Genomic DNA, 21,869 nt, shown 5'->3' on the forward strand with positions numbered 1-21,869 from the left:
AGCCCCAGGGATGGCTCCCTCTGCTCCTCTCAGGGGGTTCTTTCCCCATTCTTGGATAGCTTTCTTACACACAAGCCTGATAGTACTCATCTGGAGACTTGGGAACCCTCTGATATTTCTGCAGCTCTCCATACAGCTCTTTTCTCTCCAGTACTGTGCCCTGTGAACTCCACCTGCCTTGGGATTCCCAGCTCTGTCTTATCAATTCATGGGAGAGCTCCACCTGGGTTCCCACGGCCTGCACCGTGGCCTGGAAAGTCTCTAGGCAGTAAGCTTGGGCAGGGGTGGGGCTTACCTCGTTTGTTTTCCACCTCTCAGGGATCACTGTGTAGCCTGATGTCCAATATCTGAAAATCGTTGTTTCCTGTATTTTGTTCAGTTTTTCAGTTGTTTCAGATGACTGTAAATCCAGTCCCTCTTAGTCCATCTTCACTGGAAGTAGAAATCCCAACCCAGTTTTTAAAAGTTTTAATGAAATAATTTTAGCACACAGGCAAGTGTAAGGTATAGTAAATTGATTACCTGGGTAACCACTACTAAACTATATAATTTTGTCATATTTCTGCTGCACTTTTTAAAACATTGCAGATATGGTTCAAATCCTTTCTTGTCTCCATGATCCCATTCTTTTCTTGCCCTTCACAGGAGTAACCAGTGTTCTGTATTTGATAATTATCATTCTTGTGTGGATTTTTAAGCTTTACTACATATGTGTGTATCTATAAATGATATCTATTAATAGTATTATCTTGAAGATTTAAAAAAATATCGTGTTGTACATGTCATTCTTCAATTTTCTTTCTTATTCAGCATTTAAAAAATATTTGTCCATATGATCCATGTAGCTTTAGATAGAATGTACATTCCACAAGGACAGGAATATTTGTTCACTAGCATATGCCAAACACTTAGAACAGTGCCTGGCACATTGTAGGCACTTAATTAATATTTGTTGAATGAATGAATTCACTTTAAGTGATGTATAGTCTTTGATCGTATGAATATGCTACAGTTTATTTATCTGTTCTCTTGTCAATAGATGTTTAGGTTGTTGGGGTTTTTTGCCAATATGAATAGTGCTGCAGTGGATGTTCTTGTTTGTGTCTCCTTGTGCACGTGTTGAAGAATCTAAGAAATGCTGGGTCTCTGGGTCTTAGGGCAAAAACCTCTTCAACTTATCTGTATGTTGCTGAATTGTTCTCCATGGTAATAGTTCCAGTTTATACTCCCACCAGCAGTGTATGGGAGTTCTCATTTCTCCATATCCTCACCAACATTTGCTATTGTCAGATTTTAGTTTTTTGCCAAGCGTATGTATGTGACCATTTTAAAAGAAAATAAAACATTTCATTTTTCCCAATAGAAATTCAATGTCTTCTTTTCGCCCGGGGAGAGGGCATAACGACAGTCGCAGGAGTGTGTTTTACACCAGTGAAGAGTGGGAGCTCTTAGATCCAAGCCCAAAGGACCTGGAGGAGTCCACGGCACAGGAAGAAAGGAAGAAGCAGATCCCTGAAGGAAACAAAGGTATGGGTGCGGTTCCTGCTGTCTTTCACTCTCTCCGCTGCCATCTGTTAACCACTGGTGATGTGGGAGACCCTTTGGTAGCAGGTATCACTGGGAGCATGAGACCCAGCGGGAGTTGTGTTCTCTTTGTGGGAAATAAAACATAAAGGCTTGAAAATGAGATGTCGCGAGAAATAAATAACTGTCCAACCCTGCGGTTCTGAAACTTCTTCAGGAGATAGAAGATCTGGAAGTCATGGTGCTCTTTACAGAAATACTGATTTAAAAAAAACTAAAAGTTTTTATTTATAGGAATTTGTTAATGCGCACAAAAGTAGCAGCTGTAGTGTCACATTCCACAGTTTTGAACTTATGGCCTCTCTTTTTTCCTCTGTATCTCCTCTGAGCTCCTGCCCCTCCTGGCACCCACCACCAGCTGGGTTATTTTAAAGGAAGTTCTAGATATTAATCCTTTGCATCTGTAAACATTTTAGTATGTATCTCCAAGAGATGACTCTTTAAAAGAACCACAGCTTCATTGTTATACCTAAACACTTACAGTAAATCCTTCTTGTCTGCTTCCCCGGTGGTTCCATAAATGTCTACTTGCAGTTGGCATGAGCAAATGAGGGGCTAATAGGCCCCCAAGTATGTTTAGTTGTGTGTCTTCTTGGGTCTCTTTCAGTCTGAACAGCTCTCTGGTTTTTTTTGTCTTCCGTTTCCCTTGCCACGCCTGTTGAAGAAACAGGGTCTTCATGCCGAGGAATTGCCCACATTCTGGATTTCGTTAATTATATTTTTGCGGGGTCACAGGATATACTCCTCCATCCCTGTATTTCCTGTACACTTGTCACTAGAGCAGAGGCCTGCCCAGATTCAGGGTTGACTTTTAATTATGACAAGAATATTTTGGGGTGGGGTGGGGGCTAGGGATGCTGTGTATTTCTTGTTGCATCACATCTGGAACCACATCATATCTGCTTTTCCCTCTTTTTGTGATGTTAAGGTCAATCAGGATTTAGGGTGTCAGCCTGACCCGTTCATACATCTCTCCATTGGCATTTTGCCTAATGCGTTAAGCAGCCCTTCATGATCCTACATCCATTGATCCATTGAGGGACTATTGATGTTTTAAATGTAAAATAACAATAAATAATTTTGAAATTCTGCCTTATGCTTCATTCTGGCGTGAGCTGGCAGGATTAGGAGGCAGGATTTTAGGAAATCTTTACTGAGAGCACATATTTACTGAAGGTAATATTTTTTTCTGTCCCCTGGGAAAGGACCACATGACTTGCTTTGGTGGGGAGTTTACTTGTGATCCCCAGGATGGTAGCATGGAACCCTAAGGTCCAGTGTGACGTGGTGAAGATGTGAGTCACGTGCCTCGTGACCCAGCATGTGGCACAGCCAGCGGGGCACCCAGGAGAGGGGCTCATTGTCAACTGGGAAGGCCTTCTGAGGAACAGGGATTTGTGCTGGGGATTTGGATTGTTGAAGGTAAACATTGTTGGCTCTGACTTCCCCATAGAGACTCTAGGAATGAAATGGAAGGGTGAACGGTAGCAAGACTGGGAAGGAAGAATCAGTAAGGCTTAGTGACTCGGGTGGGGCAAGAAACTCCCAGCACCCCTGCAGAGCAGCTTCTTATCTGGGAGCAGCCTTCTCAGCCTCTGCCCAGCCCCTGATCCCTTTGAGAGGGAGCCTGTGTGGAAGACACGGAGGGACAAGGATGTCTCTGGATTTTTATCTTGCTGATTCATGGATATTTCCTGTAACGGCTCCAGGAATCAGCCTGCCAGCTTCTTGTCCGTGTCATTCATGGGAAGTAAGCTAATCTTCATACACACAGAAAAGTCCCCCAATCAGGAATGTACAGCTCAATGGATTTTCACAAAGTGAGCATATCCATGGAGCCAGCACTTACTTGAAGAAACAGGACAGTACCAGGAGTCACAGCCTCTATCCCCAAAACCCTTCCAGTCACTGCCTCACCTCCCACCCCCGCCCCCGAAACCACTGTCCTGACTCCTAACATCATAGACTTGTTTTGCCTGTTTTCTAAAGTTATATAAATGGAACCTATATAGTATGTACTCTCCTCTTTATATTTTTAATATATATTTGAATCCATTTATACTAAAACTTATTTGGATCCCTCAATATTTTTAAATACTCGTTTTTAAGGAAGAGAATAAAATGTGTTTACAATTAAGAAAACATAAACTCGGGGTTTTTTTGCTTTGTTTTTTTAGTAAGGACAGATTAGCTAAAAATAAGCAGCCGGGGATCCCTAGTGTATCTCTAAGTCCTACCCTCTAACTCTTTAGATGCAGGCCCTGTCCTTACTAAGGTGCCCGGGGGAAGGGACACCTTGTGTTCAGGATGCTGTAGGAACCTGGAGCAACCACGTTCTTCCCTGGTCTGTGTCTCTGTTCTCTTTGGTCCTCAAAGTACCTGACATAGGAAAATGGTGATGTGAACACATAGGCTTAGAACTGATCTTTTGGAAAATAAACTTAACATTACAAAAGAATCTTGAGAGAGTTGAGTACAGTTTTGTCATAAATTCCTCCTTAGTACTAATGTATAGTCTGACTTTTTTTCGGCTGTCTTAATGCAAAAATTGAGCAATCAAATAGAGAAAGCTTTCTTTAAAATTGATCACATGAAAGATCATCTTTGGTTTTAAGCTTGGTTATTATCAAGAATGAGGTAGGAGCAGAGAGTGACGCATGCAGAACTCCTTAGAGGATGATAGATGGAATGTTAATGTATTTTACTGGAATTTCCAAAAGGAAAATTTGACCTGAACTTAAACAAGTTTTGTTTTTATGTAGGAGTAACTGGCTCAGGATTTCCCTTTGATTTTGGACGTATTCCCTACAAAGGAAAACGCCCTTTGAAAGACATGATTGGATCGTATAAAAATCGCCACAGTAGCGGTGACCCTTCAGCCGAGGGGCCATCGGGCAGCGGTAGCACCAGCAAGCTGGCCTCCGAGATGCAGCTGCAGGTCCAGAACCAGCAGGAAGAGCTGGAAAGGTTAAGGAAAGACTTATCCAGTCAGAAGGTAATTCTTCTTCCTCACATTTGTATCTCATTTCATGTCAGCAGGCCAGGGACCAGAGGAGCAAAACACGGCTTTCATGTCTCTCTGACTCCATTATTTCCCAGAAGGTGCTTTTCCCCTAAGAGTTGTATGTTGCCATGGCTACCGACCCAGGCACTGCTGCTCTGCTTGGACATTTGAAATTCTGACGAGAGTGAAGACCCCTCAGGGTAGGTCGGGGAGGGTGTTGTCTGCACCTTGCCCATGCCTGCCCTGACGTCAAATCTCTCTGAGCATAGCTTCAGCCCAAGGCCCATGAACAGTTGTTAAAAGAGTTTCCACATCCTGTTAAACAGCAGCTTCCTTTTGAGCTGATCACACCTAATTATACTTAATTCCTCAGCAGGTCAGTGAATTTAGACCTCAGATTTTTTAATACGGATAAACCTTTACTGGGAGCCATTGCTAATTGCAGTCTGCCTGTCCACTATTTCCTGTTTCCTATTATTGTTCTCTACAGACAGCCTTTATGGAATAAATATTTTTCCTTCTCTATTTTTGAGATCCTTCATGAGGAAGTTGGGTATTAAAATATTTCCAGTAAAGTTTCTGCATTTGCTCAAATACCAATGGTTGCTCCATGCAGAGTTGCCATGATTTCTGCTTTTTCTCCCGTCTCTGCTCCCCACTCCATCCTCCCCTGGCTCCTAGGAGCTCGTGCGGCTTCTGCAGCAGACGGTGCGGTCCTCCCAGTACGACAAGTACTTCACGAGCAGCCGCCTCTGCGAGGGGGTCCCGCAGGACACGCTGGGGCTTCTGCACCAGAAGGACGACCAGATTCTGGGCCTCACCAGCCAGCTGGAGAGGTTCAGCCAGGAGAAGGAGAGTCTTCAGCAGGAAGTAAGGACGCTGAAGAACAAAGTGGGCGAGCTCAGCGAGCAGCTGGGGATGCTGATGGAGACCATCCAGGCCAAGGACGAGGTCATCATGAAGCTCTCCCGGCAGCTCAGCGAGTGCGAGGGCAGCGTATCCTCTCCCACCTCCATGCCCAGCTCTCCTGTGGCCCTCCCCACAGCCAGGGACCAGCTGGAACTGGACCGACTGAAAGTAAGAGCAGGGCGTGGGCCCCTGTTATTGGGACAAGAAATCCAAAATCCGCTAACAGCCTGTCTGTTGATGTCACTCTAGAGCTGCTAGCCTCAGTGAGCTAATCTGGTGTGACGGCAGAGCAGCTGTGCCTTTTTTTTTTAAAACACGTGCCACAGGACTTCCAGTCAGATAATTACTAGGTTTCTAAGAAGCTTCCTTGGAAAATGAAAGTCTCAGCCTGTCGATGTCGCCATAGCTCAGAACAGTTTCAGATCTTTCCCCTCCCTTGCTTTCAGGCAGCTGCGACTTCTCTTTCTTTTAAGGGTGTCTTTTAAGACACCCTTAGGACTTTATTACTCCATGTAACCTGCAGAGGCTGTTTCTTGCCCCCTCTGTGCGTGGATGCACACACCGTCATTTGCATAGCCCGCCCCAGGACATAATGGAGGCCAGGTGAGGGAACACTGTTCCCAACAGCTAGTGTGGGGTCGGGTGGGAAAGCAGACCCTGGCTCCCAAGCACACCGGGGAAGGAGGCCTGCTCAGAGTCCGTGCCCCCCATGCCTAAGGCAGGAGGGTCCTGACACTCAGAAGAGAGGGCAGAGCTCTCTTCCCAGTGTCCCTTTCTGGCTGGCCCTGGGGATGGGAGGCTGGTTCCTGAATGGAGGTGACTCTCCCCGTCATACCTGGGGTGGTGGCCAGCTGATGAGGTAGGAAGAGCGTTAGTGGGAGGCATGGGCAGTCTGACTCTGTGCCCACGGAGAAGCGTGCTGGTCCCGAGGGGAGAGCTGAATGGCCTTGGGCCACTGTCAGTCAGGCCACAGCGAGGGTCCGAAAAGTTTTGCTGCCACCAGTTCTCGATTTGGAGAAGTTTCAGGTGGAGAAGTGTCTCCTAGGACATGAGGCATTGGGTGTAGCCCAGACCCCAGCTGACCCCACACAGTTCTGCAGCTCTCGGTCCCACCTGGCCGCAAAGTCTTCCTCACCTGGCTACCCACTTTTTGCAAATAATGTGGCACCCAGGATGTTTTGCCCTCCAAATGCAGTTTATCCTTGAAGCGCAAAGGTTTGCCACTTTTGAGGTTGTTACTGAGCCTGCTTCCTGACTAGTAGTACCTGTCATGCAGTGTCAATAGATTGGATGACTGATGGACATGCCTGGGCCTTAAAGATAATTCCAAAATGGAAATTAAAACACTGGAATAATGGCGACTTTGTCGGAATATGTATGTGGTCTCCCATGGTGACAACTTCTCAGTGACGGCACCCAGTAGATATATGAGGCCAGAAGGATTTACTGGTGAGAAAAACCAAAAGGGCAAAAACACCACCAAAACCCTCAATCTCATTACTTTATAATTATATCTACTACAAAAATAGCCGTGTTTAAAAAAAAAAGGTCTTGGTTAGTGTTGCCAGTAAAATTTGGTTTTGTTTATATATGCAATCTAGAGTGTACTGACCCTAAATATACATCCCATCAGTGATACACGTTTTAAGACCACTTACTTAAGGTCAAGTGAATTTTATATTTTGCAAGCACATCTGTCTTCGTAGTGTTTGGAGAATGACACCAGGGCGTTCGGTTTCCAGGTCCCAGCGCTCGGCAGTGGGGGACGCGTGGGGAGCATGTTTTCCCGGGGAGCCGAGCCAGGGTGTGGAGGGGAGTGTGTGGCTTTGTTGTTGTGGCTCCACACAGCTCCCTTTGGAGACGACTGACGGAGCTGATCACAGCTAGACTTCTCGACCTTTGCTTTTTGCAGGGTAGCGGGTGACATTTTTTTTTTCTCCAACATTTCTCAGCTTAATTTATAAAGTCTGTGGCTCCAAAATTCCACAACAGTGAGGTTAAGTGGTGACATAGCTTATGGAGAGGCAGAAAGGTTGTTAAGGGACTCCCCTGTGGCCTGTGCGTTCTGAGTGAGTCCTGCCCGGCTTGGTGACCTCATGTTTTCTGACGTTGCTCTGCCTGGGCCGGATATTGCCAGGGCATCCCCTGTGCCATGCAGAAGACAGTCACATTCGTGCCTCCTCTGTCATGGCACTGGGAGAATTGGAGTGAAGAATCTCATTGTCCTTCACTTTTAGATACCGCATGGTTTCCATATTGATTTCTTCGTTTGACCCCAAATTTAAAATGTCTAGGTGGGGAAAAAAAGATTTTGTGTGCGTTTTGGTGGGGGGAAGGTATCTTTTTTGTTGTTGTTACTGTTACTATTCAGTGTCTTGCTTTATAGTCAGTGTATGTGCCTGTAAAGATTTCTGCTTTTTAGAATATGCTAACATTTCTTTTTTGGTCTCATATGTGGTCACTTTCTGTTCCTGTAGTATTTTGAGGCAGGAGCACATATTGGTCTTAGGATTTTACCACCCTAATGATTTAAATATTTTTCCCATACTTCCTTCCAGGCCTTTTCCATGTTTACATAATTCTTCCATTTCCTGGAGTAGATAGACTTTTGTTTCATTCAGCCTTAGAACCCAGGCACTTTCTGTATTGCTATCATTAATGATTCCAGATTGTCCATCTTTTGACTCTGTCATCATTTACTTAATCAGCCTCTGTCTTCTTTCCTGTGATTTGTTATTTCATGAATATCTTCATGCATACAGCTTTTCCTTCTTGGGACTCTTTCATTCATTCATTCAGCCATGTGCTGGGCTTTGTACTCTGCACAAAGTATACAGTCTCTGTCCTCCTGGAGCTCAGAGTTTAGTTTATAAAGCACAAAAACAAAAAAGCAGAATCACAACTGTAATAAACACCAATGAGGAAGGGGATGTGTCCCAGTATGGGGTGGTGGTTTAGACTGAGCATGGGCTCTGGAGTCAGACCTGGCTGGGTTCAAACCCAGCTTTGCCACTCATGACCTCTGACCTTGGGCAGGCTGGTTCACCTCTCTGCCTCAGTGTTCATCTGTGAAATGGCACTCACCTCATAGGGTCTTGTAAGGGTTAAAAGAGGTATTCCATGTGAAGTCCTCACGGGGCACCTGGCACCTCATAGAGTCTTAGCTTGCTGTGATCATCATTCTAGAGAAAGAATCCTTTTTTTTTTTAATTTTTAAATTTTATTATATTTAGTTTTTTATACAGCAGGTTCTTATTAGTCATCCATTTTATACATATCAGTGTATACATGTCAATCCCAATCACCCAATTCATCACACCACCAGCCCCACCTCCCCGCCGCTTTCCCCCCTTGGTGTCCATACATTTGTTCTCTACATCTGTGTCTCAATTTCTGCCCTGCAAACCGGTTCATCTGTACTATTTTTCTAGGTGCCACATACATGCGTTAATATATGATATTTGTTTTTCTCTTTCTGACTTACTTCACTCTGTATGACAGTCTCTAGATCCATCCACGTCTCTACAAATGACCCAATTTCGTTCCTTTTTATGGCTGAGTAATATTCCATTGTATATGTGTACCACATCTTCCTTATCCATTCGTCTGTTGATGGGCATTTAGGTTGCTTCCGTGTCCTGGCTATTGTAAATGGAACTGCAATGAACATTTTGGTACATGACTCTTTTTGAATTATGGTTTTCTCTGGGTATATGCCCAGTAGTGGGATTCCTGGGTCATATGGTAATTCTATTTTTAGTTTTTTAAGGAACCTCCATACTGTTCTCCATAGTGGCTGTATCAATTTACCTTCCCACCAACAGTGCAAGAGGGTTCCCTTTTTAGAGAAAGAATCCTTGAGATACATTATCAGGACTTCCTTAGACTGTAATGCACAGTTGGACTCAAAGACACAGATGGCAGACTGTGGTGTCCCGCTCCCCTGACCCACCTTGTGCTGCTCAGTCTCTGTCCATCATGGCCCAGTGTATTCTTTAGGTGCCCTCTAGCTCACCTTCCTTCAATCAGCCTGCCTTTAAGTAACGTGTTTGTTCATTGTTTCCAAATATGAGAACTTCAAGACGCCAGGAGAAAGGAGAACATCGTGATTCTGATCAGAAAAGGAAGTCTGTGGACCTCCTTTGGGGTTTGACAGAGCCTGTCTTGAACGCTTGTCATGACGTGTGGTCTTGCTGAGACTGAGAAGGTGTGATGCATATCAGAGCTCAGGTGGGCGTCGGGGGCCAAGTACCTGGGCCAAGAGCGCAGCAGGCCTGGCTCCCAGCCCGACACTTAGTAGTTGCGCAGCCTCCCTGTGGCTCAGCTCTTCACCTAGGAAATGGAGATGACGAGAGTGGCTGCTGAAGAGTTGTGAGGTTTGAATGGGATCGAGGACCTCACGCGCCTAGCACAGGGCACCTGTAACCCATAGCAGGTGCTCCGTAGGTGTCAGCGATTAAAGGGACGGCTGGAACATTTTCAGTTCTTCTGTATTTTCAGGGGAACTTGTGTACCGCCATGGTGGTTTCTAGTTTGGAGATTGGGGCATGTCTCTGGACACATCTCTGGGGAGGGGCCATGGTCTCTGTCCTGGGACAACACAAGAGTCAGTGCCTTTCTTGACCACCCCTGGCCTGTGCTTGGAGCTGTTGTGATTGAGGGATCAGAAATTCCTTGAAAACTTCAAACAGAGTAGGGGAAAAACACATTTGTAAAAGACTGAATTTGGTAGGGAGCATTTGGAAATAACTGCCCCAGTTGTCTCAGAGGTTTCCTTCCGCTTGCCTTGCTCAGAGTTTCAAGGGCTGAAGGTCACGTATGGCACCCGATTCTGCCAGGGCTGAACTTTTGGTTGGACTTGGCAGAACGTGTCACCAGCTTGTGATGTTCTCTTAAAAACAGAAAGTAAATGTGGCAAAAGTTAACAATTGGCAAATTTAGGTGAAGGGTATATTGTGTTTATTGTACTTTCCTTTCAACGTTTTCATAAGTTTGAAATTTTTTAATGTAAAAAAGTTGAGGAACATGTTCTCTTAAGTGCCTTGTACATTGTAGGTTATAGCTATTCATTATTAAGAGTAATCCTTTAGATAAGGGCATTGTGTATGTGTGTAGCCTCTTCCACAGAAACTGGATAAGTAAAAATGAGAATGTACAGAAAATTTGTTCAGTTTCTCTAGTTAAAAAACAAAATGAACGTAAGGCATTACCTTTTGTACCCAATGAATGTGGGTAGATAAAATATTTGCATAGATTTAGGACATAAGTCGTACTTACTTTTCCTAAGGACAGGTGAGGAAAATCACCACCGTTAAATAAATTTATTTCCCCATCTCCTTCATTACAGCAGTGGTCCCTGCCTACCTTCTACTGCCAAGGGTAGCCGCTTTCATTTCCGTAGAACTTGTTCTAACTTATTAGCAGGGCTATTTGATTGGTGAGGCAGCAAAATATTAATTATATTGAACAGGGGTCCCCAACCCCTGGGCCACGGACTGGTATCGTCCATGGCCTGTTAGGAACTGGGCTGCATAGCAGGAGGTGAGCAGTGGGCTAGCGAGTGAAGCGTCATCTGTATTTATAGCTGCTTCCCATCTCTTGCATTACCGCCTGAGCTGCACCTCCTGTCAGCATTATGGTGAGTTGTGTAATTATTTCATTATATATTGCAATGTAATAATAATAGAAATAAAGTACACAATAAATGTAAAGCGCTTGAATCGTCCCAAAGCCATCCCCCCACCCCCCGATCTGTGGAAAAATTGTCCTCCACGAAACCGGTCCCTGGTGCCAAAAAGGTTGGGGACCGCTGATATAGAATAACTAATCAACATTCAACCAATGTGAATTGATGGACCTTTTTTTTGCAACAGGATAATCTACAGGGGTACAAAACGCAAAATAAATTTCTGAATAAGGAAATCTTGGAACTCTCAGCTCTACGGAGGAATGCAGAAAGAAGAGAGAGGGATCTGATGGCAAAGGTGGGTCAGGATGGTTATATTTCTATTATCTGGTGGGAGGTATGATTCAGAAACGATTTAAAAATGGACTTGCTTTAAAATCAGTTCAACCCCCATGCTTGGAGGGTGTGGTTATTGATACCAAATTATATTTAAAATATATAAAGTGCATAGCACTGTGTTTAGTTTCACTTCGTGATGAAGACAAATAGAAATGTCCTGAGAGGTGGCTTTTATTCACACATATAATGAAGTTTACAGAGAAAAAATTAAATACGATTCTAAGGTTCCCCCAAATTAAGGTTATTTGGATTTTGATTTATGCTACTGAGTTGTGTGAATCAGTTTCTTATCTATAAATGGGGATGGTGAGGGTGATGCCCCCTCTGTGAACCTGACGGGGTTGGTTTGAGAGTTAGATGTGACTGTGGCGGGAAAGGGCTTTGCAGGGTGTAGAGCCATCACAGACTTTCCAGTTACAATCAAATGAAGCTCAGTGACACTGTGTCAGCAGCTGTTGTATGCCTCATATACCTCTTGAACAGTCCTCAGAACATCTTCCCAAACCTTGTTCCTGCATGTTTTCCAGGGGTGTATTGATTTGTCTGATAAGGTAGCAGATGAGAGCTAGTTCTGGGTCACAGCGTCCTAGGAAAGTATTGATGTTGCATGGGATGGCTGCTTGGAGCTTGTGTCCAGGTGGCACTCAGCTTGACCTCAGCAATGGGTGTGTGGCCTGGTTTCTGCTGCTCACCTCAACCCTGTCCAGAACCGATACGTGTGTTGACGTGCAGAGGCCTTATTACCAGTACTTCTGTGTCATACCCCCTAGAAGGAAGACGGGGCCCATGTGGGCCATTTAAATAAGACAGGTGGCCTGTGGCATAAATTCATCTCTTGTCTTTGATACAGTCTCTCTCTGGCTCACTTGCTAGTGGTTCTTGGCTTGTCATTCTTTGATTGCTTGAGGTACTTGAGGATTGCTCTCCCTGTGTCTCTGTCTGAATGGAGGTGACTACCACATTCTCTGTAGTATTCTAGCCTGGAAGCCAAGCTCTGCCAGATAGAAAGCAAATACTTGATACTGCTCCAAGAAATGAAGACGCCAGTTTGCTCAGAAGAACAGGGGCCTTCTCGGGACGTCATAGCCCAGCTGCTGGAGGATGCCCTGCAGGTCGAGAGCCCGGAGCACCCGGAGCAAGCGTTCGTTAAACCTCATCTTGTCAGGTAAAGGTGCTAGCGACTGCTGGGGATGGTGGGACCCATTTCTCAAGCCCCTCTTTCCACAGCAGTAGCCATTCATTGAGAACTTTACACAATTCTCCGTGTCTCGTTTGGTGCTCGTGGCAAGGACCGTCCAGTCATTAGAACAGATAACGTCATCAGTCTTGCTGTAATAATCAAGTAACAGAGCTGGGGTTCAGCCTAAGTTTTCATTCCAAGACCTTTCTCCCGTGTACCATGCCAATGTGGGCCGTAGCCAGTCCTGCTGCAAGAGGAGCCCGTCCTCCTAGGAGTAGAACCCTCTCCAGAGACATAGCTGCACCCACGGGTAGTTTGAAAGCCAAGGGGGACGCTAAGTGGAAAATTGGGTCTTCTCTGTAAGGGAAGGACACTTGGGTAACCTGATTCAGTGGTTCAGAACTCACTGAGGGTCTGATACAAGCCGTGGACACCCTTGGCCCCAAAATGCAGTTGGACGCACACACAGTATTGCGTATATTTTTCAGAAAATCATGGAGTGTGGAAGCCCGTGATGGATCTTGGATTAAGAACCTTCATATCCTAGTTTCTTAAAACTGAGATTCGTGAAATACTGGCTCAAGGAGAAATCTGCAAATCCACTCAGTCCGGTCTCCTCCTGTCTCCGCCCCCTTGCCCCTCTGGCAGCCCTGTGCCGAGGCCCTGCTTGCTGCTGTGGCTCAGCTTCTCCAGCCCCACCCCTGCCCCAGGGGAAGCCTGGCTTCAGCCTGACCCACTCTTTCCCTTCTCTGCGCTTACAGCACTGGCCTGCCTTGTCCATGTTACTCAGACGACAGGTAAAACTATGCTGTCAGAATGTGACCAACGCCATTGTTAAAAAACTCTTACCGAGGCCTGTGTGCCGGGAGCCGTGCCAAGGGCCCTACACGCAGGCTTGTATTTAACGCAGCTCAGCCAGGCGGATGTTTTTATCCTTGCTCAGCAAATGCGGAAGCTGAGATTAGGGAGGTGATGTAACTTGCCCAGGTCACATAGACGGTGAGTGGCAAGGACATGGCCCCAGACTGGGCAGCCCCATTCCCAGGCCGGGAGCGCTGTCTCCATGCTGTGCGCTTGTGCTGTGCACTCGTGCTGCCTCCGCAGTGGCGGGGGGACTCCTGTGAGGGCGGCCTAGCAGTCTGCCCTGAGGGCACCAAGTCTTCTTCCCGCTTGTGTTTTGGGCTCTTACTATTCATGTTGTATCTTTTCAAACTTCACGTATAGCTAGAACAATAGCTGTGTATATTGATTTACTTTTAACTTTTCATTATGGAAAATTTCAAACTTACAAAGTAGTAGACGGAATCATATGACAACCCCCATATGCAACTGTTACCCAATAATTCAGCAATTATTAACATTTTCCCCTCCAAAGTTTTTTTTTTTTTTTCCCCTGGAATATTTTAAAGCAAGTACCAGACATGTCATTTCAGCTTTAAACCCTTCAATATGTACCTCTAGTTGAAGACACGTTTTAATATGCTAATCCTACCATATTCATACCTTCTTGCAACTTATTTCTTTCAACATTGTTTTCTGAAATTATACAGGTTGATACATGTAGCTCCTGAGCATTTTTTTTTTTTACCTGCCTCACAGCTTCACATTTTTATTCCTTCTCTCATGGTGAACACTTAGAATGGTTCCATTTTTCCTTGTTACAAACCATGGTGCAGTAAACATCGTGGTACGTGTATCCATGTGTCCCTGTGTCTGCGTGAGAGAGTTTCTCCAGGGTGTAGGCTAGAAGTGGAATTCCTGACCTATAGGGAATGCATATCTTCAGCTCTGCTGGATCTGATTTCCAAAGTGCTTGTACAGGTTTACACACTCAGCAGCAGTGTGTGAAAGGCCTTTGTATTGGTTTTCTATGACTGCCATAACAATTTATTGTTTTAAGCCAATAAGTTTGTGATACATATTCATTATGCAACAGTTCTGTCCGTCAGCAGCCCAGCATGGTCTCGCTGGACGGAAGTCAGGGTATCAGCAGTGCTGCGTTCCCTTCTGGAGGTTCTAGGAGACAGTTTGTGTCCTTTCTTATTCAGGATGTTGGCAGAATACAGTTCCTTCTGGTTGTAGGACTAGGTCTCTGTTCCCTTGCTGGCTGTCAGGTGTGGCCATTCCCAGCTTCTGGAGGCCACCTGCATTCCTTGGCTTGTGGCCGCCTTCTTCCGTCTTCAAAGTCAGCAACCGTGGGTCCAGGCCCTCTCCCACTTCGCATCCTTCCTGCCTCTTCTTCCTTTGTCACATCTCTGGTCCACTCTTCTGCCTTCCTGTTCCACTTTAAGGGCTCCTGTGTTTACTGTGGTCCCACCCGGCTAACCCAGGATAATCTCCCTGTCTTAAGTTCTGTAACTGTAATTCCACGTGCAGTGTTCCTTTGCCATGTAACGTGACATATTCACAGGTTCCAGGGACATTTTTGGGGGCCATTATTCTGCCTACCACAGCAGAATAATTCTTTTTCTTTTTAAGAATTAAAAAGAATTCTTAATTCTTTTTCATCCCTAATGTCTTACACATGTTTTCTCCCTTGTCTTTTCACTTTTTAAAACATTTTTCAAGGGTAAGTGTTATGGATGTGTATATGTAGGCTATATAAACATACATGCACATGTATATTGACGTAGCCAAATTTATCAGCCTTGTATTTGCAGTATTGCTTGTATTTTCTTCTGTGCTTTTCACATTTAGCACCTCAGCCATCTAGAGTTGATTTTTTTCCTGTATAGTGTCAAGGAGAGATCTAACGTAATTTTTTCCCATATAGATAGTCAGTTATTCTCACCCTGTTTATTGAGAAGTTTATTATTTCCTCACTGAGTTGAAATGCCTGGTCATATATCAAAGTGCCATTTACACACGGGTAGATTTCTAGGTTCTCTATTCTGTTTCATTGGCCTTCTGGCCAGATTGCATCATTTAATTTTTCCTTTTGTTTTTCTCAACAGTGAATATGACATTTATGGGTTTAGGACTGTCCCAGAGGATGACGAGGAAGAGAAGTTGGTCGCCAAAGTCCGGGCGTTGGACCTGAAGACTCTCTACCTCACAGAAAACCAGGAGGTTTCCACTGGGGTCAAGTGGGAAAACTATTTTGCGAGCACGGTGAACAGGGAGATGATGTGCTCTCCAGAATTAAAGAACCTGATCCGTGCGGGCATTCCACATGAGCACCGTTCCAAGGTGTGGAAGTGGTGTGTGGACCTTCACACCAGGAAATTCAAGGACAGCACTAAGCCTGGTTACTTCCAGACCTTGCTTCAGAAGGCTCTGGAGAAACAGAACCCGGCCTCCAAGCAGATCGAGCTGGACCTGCTGCGGACCCTGCCCAACAACAAACATTACTCGTGCCCCACCTCGGAAGGCATACAGAAGCTGCGCAACGTCCTGCTCGCCTTCTCCTGGCGGAATCCAGACATTGGCTACTGCCAAGGTCTAAACAGGTGGGTGCCCGGCCCACAGAGGGCTCCTCTTTGCTGTTAAGATAACTTGTAGCTCCAGGCGCTGCCTGACAGCCCCCTCCTCTCCTGGTGAGCCAAGAAAAACCAGTCTTTTAAGGGAAATAGATATCAACAGCTGCAGTAAGCTAGTTTTAATTATGCGGTATCCCCAATTCTAGAATAATTGAGAGAAACAGACGTGCTTTTGGAAAGTATTGGGTTGGCCAAAAAAGTTTGTTCGGGTTTTCTGAATGAACTTTTTGGCCAATCCAATATTAAGAACACCAAAGTCAAACTGTTCGAAACAACTAGGTTTCTCATTTTGATTCCTTGCTGTTCTCATCACACTCAGGTTTTGATCAGAAGTTTGCTTTCATTCATTTATAATGCTTGATGTGAAAACAAGGCCACTCCTTGTTTATACAGGATCGTTGTCAGTCAAGAGGTTGCCCCAAACGATTTTTCAGCTGGTTAAACCTAGCCCTTGAAGAGCCCAAACTTGTTTTCTTTTGCATGAGAGCCTTCTGCAGGTCTGGCATACTCCCCTGCTTCTATAGGCAGAGGACGCTGAAAAGCCTCTCACCTTCTCTAAATGATCCAGGCTCCTCATTCTGAGCTGAGCTGCACCGGGACGAGGCCACGGGAGGTACTGAGGTCTGTTCTCCATGAAGCTGCTCCCCGTCTGGACTTTGAGCGCTTGTGGGTGCTTTTTACCTCCTGTCTGTCTCTTACCTCGCTGGCGCACTTCTGCTGCTGTCATTAGCGTCCTTTTATATTCCTCTGTGTAATCAAAGTAGGTAACCAAGCTTGCTAGAAATATGGACAAAGAATGAAAAAGCTCCGTGTGCTATCTTTAGCAATTCTCCTTAAGTCAGGTGCATGCACTGAGTTTTGAATGCTGACGTTTATTCTGGCAGCTCTTGGGCCTTTTTAATCCTCATCTGTGCTGGATACTGACCTCCAGATAAGGGCTGTCTATTTGCATCTGAAATGAGGGTATTGCAGGAAGAAAAGATTTTAAAGTGGAATGTTAGTCGGTTAAGACCTGAAGCCAGTGGTTTCCAGGAAGTCATCGCCTCTGTGGTGGTCAGGACAGGGTGCCCTCTCTGGGCCCTGAAAGTAGAAGGGACTGTGGCTGCTCCTCGATGGTCCCCATTTAAAAAAAAAAAAAAAAAAGCCTGTAAATAAGTTATTGCCTAACAAAGCAGCCTTGTTTTGCTTAAATGCACAGTTCACATTGTATACTCAGTCTAAAAATTCCTGGAAGCTAAAAACCTCTGAAACTTAAGGGATCTTGGCGAGGACTTGAGCATGCCTGTTAGGGGTGCAGTAACACCCCATTTATCTGACATTGCCGTGGAATCAACTGTTCCACACATAAGGAGACTTTCCAGAAAATTAAATCTTTCTCCGTACCATCACCATTAGGGCCTCTAAATTTTAACCATTTTACTGGATTTTTTTTCACCACATTATTTTGTACGTGAGAACAGAACTGTGAACCCAGAACTTCAGCAGAAGAATGCTAGCCTTTCCTCAGTGATTCAAGCCTGTCATCTGGAACATCAGTTAACTAAAAGTGATGTCGTCAAAGGCTCTGCTCATTTCAGTCTCTCTGCCCCTTCTCCTGGTGTCCGCAGGTGCTGTGCATGTCCTGTTTTTCTCTCCTTGTCCGTCTCTACCTGTTGTAACCTTTCTACTCTCCATCCCATTCATTCCTACTCAAGGCATTCCCTTCCCAGTTCTTTTTTTTTTTTTTAACCTTTTAATTTGAGATTTCATTATAATTTTATCCAAGGAAGAAAACAAAAACAGATTCTGAGCAGTGACTATAGGGTTTTCCGTAAGTGATGCACAGAAGCTTCATGTCACGAGCAGAGGTTCTTGGATATGTAGAGGGGGGGCTTTTCTCTTGCCTCGTCCTTTTCAGCCTTCTGCCCTGACTGCCCGCTCAGAGCCAAACCTGGGGTTACTGGATGAGTCACCTCTCAGTGGTGACCATGTAAATAGCCAGACCCAAGTTTCCATTGTGAGTGACATAACAGGTGATACATACGGTCCCCTTTCCCACCCCGCGTGTGTGCTGTGGATGCAGTTCTTTGAGACAGCCCCACCGCAGTGGTTCATTTGTCTGAAGCCCCGTTTCAAGTAGACTGGTATCAAGAAAGTTGTTTTTAAACCATCATGTGTTCTTTTCCCCTTACATTCACCCCTGGATTTTTTGTGCATAAAAGGATTAGTTGGAACTTCTTGAACAAAAAACTCGAAGAATTAGCTGCATTAGCAAAAATCTTATCGTGAAAACATTTTAAAAAATGAGGCTGGCTGCTCATTGGGAAACAATTTCATCATCTTTAAACAAAAACCAAATGAAGGGGAGGGTGGACGTAGCTTTGCTTCTCAAACTAGGAAATGCCACCCTCGCCAAGGAACACTCATTTGGTGTTCTTTCTTGGAGAACTAGAAGTTGCTGTGACCGTGAGAGAGTGCAGCATACTGCAGAGGCCTCTGTGAAGACGGGCCGTGCTGCCTGGGTCTGGGCTAGGAGGCTGGCGCTCACCTTGTTCTCCGTTTGCTTGTAGATTGGTGGCAGTGGCCCTCCTATACTTGGAACAAGAAGACGCTTTCTGGTGTCTAGTCACCATAGTGGAAGTTTTCATGCCTCGAGACTATTACACAAAGACTCTTTTAGGATCCCAGGTACTTCTAAAAATATTGTGCTTCAGTCAAAAACCTGTAGAATTAGAGCTGAAATGTGACCTGAATTAAGCCTTGGTGGGGGAGGCTCCATGTGTGTGGACCCCTGAACAAGGTGCGCACCGAGGCTGGGCCTGCCCTGGAGACTGGGCCGGGCTGCTTGTGAGCAAGTGCCAGGTCAGGCTCACTTAGCGCCCTGGAAGCCAGCAGAGTGATTGCTACAACCAGAGAGAAACAGACCAGGCCTGCAGACCTGCTCTGTGGTCACTGCTCAGCACTGTCTCCCCTGGGCTCGGCCTGCCTGGCCAGCTAAGCCACAGTCCAGGGGTGCCTGGGGAGCTTGGTGTGTTAGCTTGGGTTCTCCAAGAAGCAGAGACCAAGGCAGAAGCAGACGTGCCAGAGATTCTGAGGAAAAAGACCTGTGAAGGATCTAGGGGAGGGACTGGGGAAGGCCCGGTGAACCCCCAGACCAGGGGAAGGAAGGAGGTTTGGGTAGGTGGGAAAGATCCCAGCCTACTGTGAAGTTCTGAGAAAGTTTTGGCCAGGCCCGTGTGGCGTCCTCAAGCCAATGTCACCTGTTAAAGGTGCACACGTCTCAACAGGAACGGGCTGCATTAGTGCCCTCCCTGCTCACTCACTGGCTGGAAGCAGAGGGGGCGACATGGCTTCTGTAAACAAATGTGGTGATGGATCCAGAGGGGCAGCGCTGGGGCTGTCAGTACCGCCCACAGCAGGAGATCTAAACAGCACAGTTCATGCCCACCACGCCTGGAGTCTGAAGCCAGCGGGTGGGTAGGATTATGTGGGCTGGGAGAGTCCAGGGGGTTCTGTCTCCACTTGGGACAGTCCCGACTCTGGACCAGACCCTTGGCCGTTGCAGCCCAGGGCATCTCTTCCCTATGCTGGGCTGGGGGTGCTGCCGTCACTGGCTTCTGTAATGGCCTTTCCCTGCTTCCCCACTGGCAACCCGCCTCCTGTGTCTGACGTTTGGTCCAGTCCTGCCCAAGAGCCTTTTTTTCTCTTGACCGCAGCTGTGCCCGTGTCTGTGCTCCGTCGCATCCTCTTCTCCAGGCTTGTGCCAGTGCTTGGCCTGCCTGCTCACAGCCACTCCTTGCCCTCCCCTGCTCTACTCCTGTCCTGACAGCTGGGCCCGCAGGCTGTCTCCCAGCTCCTGTGTTGGCCAGCGGAGGAGGGCGCGGGAGCTGAAGGCAGTTTTCTCCCTCTCCGTCCTGGGCACTGCCTCTGCCGGTGACTGTCTCCTCCGTGGTGCCAGCTCCTGTCTGGTGGGTTCTTCATGCCAGCGGGTACCTCCCTGCTCCAGCCTGGGGGTGGCTTCCTGCCCTGGCCTCTGGGCTGCCTCACCATCAGCTCTTTGGTTTCTCAGCTTTTCTGTCACCAGTGTGACCGTTGCCCTGGGTAAATCCCTGTTATAAATGTTTAGTGTGGCTTCTGTTTGCCTAGTTGAGCCCTGAATTTTACTTTCTATTTGCATTTCTGCCTTTGGAGGGATCCTCATTACTGCCCTCTGTTACCACCTGTACTGCCCCCTCACCCGCTAGTTCCCCAGGCCAGGAACTCGAGTCAGCCTGCACTCCTCCTCCTTCCTCTCTCTCTGTGTCCCTGGAGTTGCGGTTTCTGATCACTGCCACCTGCCTGGCGGCTCTCAGATCTGTTCTCTCATTCGCTCCTCACTGTTAGCTCACCATCCCCTCTCCTGCGTCACTGCAGTTGCCTCATCTCCTCTCTTCCTGCCTTCACTCACCCAGTCCTTCTCTCCACCTCACTCACAGATTCAGCCACGTCCTCACCACCCCCCGCCCCGCCCACCCCCGCTTCCGGGCAGAGCCCAGCCTCCTTCCACACCCTGACCTGCCTGCTTGCTGGGCTGCTGGGAGCGCAGCATGCCCTGTGATGGAGCCCTTGTCCTCTGGCGGTACCCCATTCTCTGTGTACTTTTGTACACAGTTCCACTACCTAGACCCTGTTGCCCCGCTTACCTCCCTAGAAAGCTGCTGCTCAGCCTGAGCTCATGTGCCCCTTCCTGTGTGATACTTTCCTGCCTTCCCAAAGCTGCCTTCAGGGCCTGCTCCCGTTCCCCCTGCTCTGGCCCAGGCCTCGGTGACAGTGGTTATCTTCCTGGGTCGTCCTGCGTGCCTGCTTGTCTTCCAGCTTAAGGGCTGCAGCCCTGTCTTTCATTTTAGTGTCTCTCGCACCCAGAAGTGAGTGTCTGAATTCACGTGAGCTCTTTGCCCAGGGAAAGGGAGCCCCAGCCCGTTGCTAGCAGCCACACAGCTGCACAGAGCCATGTGAGTGGAGGTATGGTTATCCCCATTTTACTTGGGAGAAAACTGAGGATCAAATCCACTAAGCATCTTGCCTGAGGTGTCACCACGGAGAGCCCAAGCTGGGGTTTGGCCTCAGACATCTGTGGCTCTGGGCCCAAGCTCTCCCCCTGCCCCGCCACTGCCTCTTGGAGTGCCGTGGGAGGACGGCAGGAGGGTGAGCTTTGGCCTTCCTACAGAGCGGGCTTTCCTTTGGGTTCCTGTCCCGGCTTCATGGATGCCACCTGATCCCGGAGACGCCCATCTGGTCTCCCTGTGATCGCTTCACTTTGCTAATTAAACTAGAGATTAGTTTTTGTTAAAATAGTGTGTAAACTAGTAGGAAATGAACAGCAGTGGGAAGAGGCAGCTGGCACAGTCAGGTGCGAATGAAGAGGTCAGTAAAGAAAGTTTTATGTGTTCATGGACACCTGGAAGCGAGTAGCTTCAACATTTCAGATGACTCAGTGTTGCTGAATGAGAAGAATGAAGCGCTGGTCTTTCTTAGTTCCACTGAGGCGTGGTCGAGCACATCAGTGCTCCGTGTGCTCCGTGTGCTTGGGCTCGGGGTTACGTGGCCGGGTGGGAAGACAGGCCCTGTCCTGGAGCTGTGGAGCTTGGCCACATCACTGAACATCTCTGTGCCTCAGTTTCCCTGTCTGTAAGATGAGTGTCATATTCTCCTCTTATAGAGTGTCTGAGG

The 21,869-nt window shown here is 46.8% G+C and overlaps 1 protein-coding gene across 5 annotated transcripts in view; it reads left to right on the forward strand.

Annotated features, from left to right (window-relative positions):
* TBC1D2B (TBC1 domain family member 2B) overlaps window positions 1-21,869 on the forward strand; it is an 87,363-nt gene that overhangs the window by 51,245 nt on the left and 14,249 nt on the right. For all 5 annotated transcript variants that reach the window (XM_068556529.1, XM_068556556.1, XM_068556539.1 and 2 more), the window contains exons 4-10: window positions 1,364-1,527; window positions 4,347-4,579; window positions 5,270-5,665; window positions 11,371-11,481; window positions 12,494-12,687; window positions 15,657-16,151; window positions 18,731-18,848. In XM_068556529.1, the coding sequence (XP_068412630.1) occupies window positions 1,364-1,527; window positions 4,347-4,579; window positions 5,270-5,665; window positions 11,371-11,481; window positions 12,494-12,687; window positions 15,657-16,151; window positions 18,731-18,848 (1,711 nt within the window). The remainder of the gene's footprint in view (window positions 1-1,363; window positions 1,528-4,346; window positions 4,580-5,269; window positions 5,666-11,370; window positions 11,482-12,493; window positions 12,688-15,656; window positions 16,152-18,730; window positions 18,849-21,869) is intronic.

The sequence above is a fragment of the Eschrichtius robustus genome, chromosome 1 (assembly GCF_028021215.1).
Source record: "Eschrichtius robustus isolate mEscRob2 chromosome 1, mEscRob2.pri, whole genome shotgun sequence".
Classification (NCBI taxonomy): Eukaryota; Metazoa; Chordata; class Mammalia; order Artiodactyla; family Eschrichtiidae; genus Eschrichtius; species Eschrichtius robustus.